This window comes from Salmo salar, chromosome 21 (assembly GCF_965601325.2).
Source record: "Salmo salar chromosome 21, fSalSal1, whole genome shotgun sequence".
Classification (NCBI taxonomy): domain Eukaryota; kingdom Metazoa; phylum Chordata; class Actinopteri; order Salmoniformes; family Salmonidae; genus Salmo; species Salmo salar.
In genome coordinates this window covers 50,407,937-50,411,284 of record NC_138311.1, presented here as the reverse complement: position 1 = coordinate 50,411,284, position 3,348 = coordinate 50,407,937, and the positions used below count along the sequence as shown (strand labels likewise).

The window sequence follows — 3,348 nt, the reverse complement described above, 5'->3', positions numbered from 1 at the left end:
TGTAATGAAAAGGCTTTGGTATTATTCAGACAGATAGTCTCTTCTCAGTTTGATACAGACACAGAAAGTTCAGATAGAAATTGACTTTATAGAACAGATATAGTTCTTTCATATAGAATGAGTCAAGTTATCCCTCTCATTTACAGATTGTGAATTTTACTGCCATCCTATGGCCACTGTACATACTGAAAACAATCTCTGCCCACTGGGCACAGACATCAATTCAATGTCTAGTCCATGTTGGTTAAAAAGAAACAACTTTGATTCAACCAGTGTGTGTCCAGTGGGTGTAACACTCTGCAGTAAAACTGTTTTTAAACTTGGCTCTTTCCTCCAGCATTTTGGATATGAAATCTAATGTTTCATATGAGGTGACATCATAGAATGTCACCTTTTATTTGAGGGTATTTTGATACATGTCTGTTTTACCGTTTAGAAATGAAAACACCTTATATATCTAGTCCCCCCATTTGAAGATGTATTTCGACAACTTCACTTGCTTTGTATTAACGGTAGTAACCCTTTAAACGTAATGTTCAGTTAAATTATGTATTTAGATATTTGTTCCCTTACCCTGTAAGCAGTCTATGAACTGCTCTAATGAGTGACTGAAATCCACACTTTGGTTTTGATAGTCACTGCCAACAAACACGAATGCTAGCATTTTCAGACAAAACATGTTACTACTTCAGCACACTACTACAACAGTGTGACTGTTTTGGAATAAAAAAATGCATTATATTTCCTTTAACATCCTCTGTGTTGTGTGCTTATTGTTTAACCATTGATATGTTCTAGGTCATTTTGAGACCTTAAGGAGCATCAGGTAGTACTGGAATGTCTATCACTGGCATGTGCATATTTTTGTGAGAAATTACACTGGTCACTCAAAACATTTATAAAGTATTAAGAAAGTTTGAATAGTCCTCACTTTAGATTAGGGATTGCAAAACAACTTTACTAATGATTATTAAATGGTTTATAAGGACATGTATTAAACATCTTATGAATGATCTTATAAATCATTATTACATACTATGAAAGTTGTTTATAAATGTATGAAGAACTAGCTTACTGAAACAGATGCAGGAGTAATGATAAAGAATTTATGAATAAACTATATACTTTTCCATTATTAAATATTTAGTGTGTTACCCAATCTCTTTATTCATTCTCACTAAACAGCTTCTGGGAGAGCTGCTCTGGTGTGACCCCTGACCTGGCAGCAGTGATGTAGTGAGAGTAGTGGTAGTGAGAGTAGTGGTAGTGTTCATAACCAGTATGTTGAGGTTGAAGTGTCTGCTGTGGTCTCCTGCACTGTTGAGTTGAATCATTAATGCATTTTGTAGTTATTTATACATGTCATAATACCGAGGTGAGTAACATTTAGTAAATGTGTGCTTAATAATAAATGGTGAACAAACTGTAAATTCCTTACAAATGGTTTATTACGGAACATTATAAAGTGGTTCACATAATTGCATATTCTTGCATTTTACCCTCAACTACTTACATACACCATTGAGACAGACTTGGACGTCATCTGATGTCATGCTGTATTGAACATATCAACTTCACTGCACTTGTTAAAGCTGTTGTGTCACCATGTAGCCACTAGAGGGTAATGTTAGACAATATATATAATGATTCATGACTGCCTCAAAATGTACTTTTAGAATGATTACATACTATTTATCATTAAATAACATTGAACAACCACAGGCTTTGGAATTTGGAATATACAACCCAAAATGACTACAGTGTCTTTTATAAAACAAGCTTATGCCTTCTTATGCCGTCTCCAAGTCATTCCAATCCAATCCAGCCAAATCATTGTATCAACACGACATTCATCTATATATTGTCAGTGTATTGTTACGTGAAATAACAATTCTATAACATAACTATGTCAAACCTGTTTTTCAAACTTAGAAATACAAATATAGGTTCTATGAACACCTTAACCTCAGAGTTAAAATATGTTTAGCTGTCACTTTGAACCATGGATAAAAGAAAGCATAAATTATTGGATTAATTAAGGAATTAACAAGTGGCAGAAAGCTGAGGATGAATGATAATAAATTGTCACTTAAAAAAGAAACAAAGAAAAAAGAAAATAGAAATGGAATCCAACAAATGAAATAGTTGAAAACAACAATAGACAGAGTTTTTGCTGCTTTTCTCTCAGACTTATTTGCCTGTACAGTTTTAACACCAGACACACTGGCAGCCTCTTTTGAAAATACCTTTCTGGCCTGTGATCTGGCCACCACAAAGATTTTCATATAAAGTGTTATAATAATAGAGCACGGGACAACCATTGTAAATACAAAGTCAATGATATTACCCCAGGTTATTCCTTCAACAATAAAACATTCATTCAAACACTGACTGGGTACCTGTACATTTACAATGTTTTTTATAATAGCAGCATCATATATGATACAACAACACCAGGTAATGGATATACAACACATTATTCTTGTTATTGTTGATTTAGAGTGGTACAATAAGGGATCACACACAGCAACATAGCGGTCAATAGATATCAAGACCAAACTGCCCAGAGATAAAGAAGTACATAAACAAGTAATGTAGAGAAGAAACGCACAGAAATATTCCCCAAAAACCCAGCACGGTTCAATTATTGCTACAGTCATTACAGGTATCACAATCAGTCCCACCAGGAGATCTGACGCAGCCAGAGAGAGGATGAGCAGGTTGGTTGTAGTGTGGAGCTGCTTGAAGTGAGAGATTGAGATGATCACCAGTATGTTCAAAAATACTGTAACAGCTGAAATCAATGAGAAGAAGATGTACAGTGTTATGTAGATAGATATCGATAGCAAAGCCTTTCTGCAAGAGGAGTTTCTGTCTTTAAAACAGTATTGAACCTCTTCATGTTCCTCCATTTGTAATAAAAAATCTAAATGCTGATGTCCTCCTGCTCCTGCTTGGTCCTGTGCTTGACCCTGTTAGTTCAGCCTTCTGTCAAACTCTGAGCTCTGCCTCTCTATTTATCCCTGAGTTACTGACAGCCACTCCACTCCCCGGAGTCTCTCTGCACACAAAAACATGAAAACATACACAAGTGAGCACAGAATGATGTAATGTATGACAGGATTGTATGTTGATGTGGCCTGTCCTTTAGCCTTCCTGATAGTTAGATATGAGAGAAAGGGACATTTTCTCAAATTCTGAGCATTTTAATGGGGAAAATATATTATGGTTGATGTTTTGGTCACTCAAAGGCTATTTTTCAAGGGAAATAGGATAACTGTGTTAGAGTAACTGTTTTGGGTGATGTCAGTACTCAGTTTGGAACATTATCCACAGCCTCAGGAGACA

The 3,348-nt window shown here is 35.4% G+C and overlaps 1 protein-coding gene across 1 annotated transcript; it reads right to left on the bottom strand.

Moving 5' to 3' along the window:
• Window positions 1-1,436: 1,436 nt before the first annotated feature.
• On the bottom strand, window positions 1,437-2,971 carry LOC106582432 (trace amine-associated receptor 13c-like). Its single transcript, XM_014165539.3, has one exon. It carries the CDS (start codon window positions 2,910-2,912, stop codon window positions 1,950-1,952), a length of 963 nt encoding a protein of 320 aa, XP_014021014.1. The 5' UTR covers window positions 2,913-2,971; the 3' UTR covers window positions 1,437-1,949.
• Window positions 2,972-3,348: the final 377 nt, after the last annotated feature.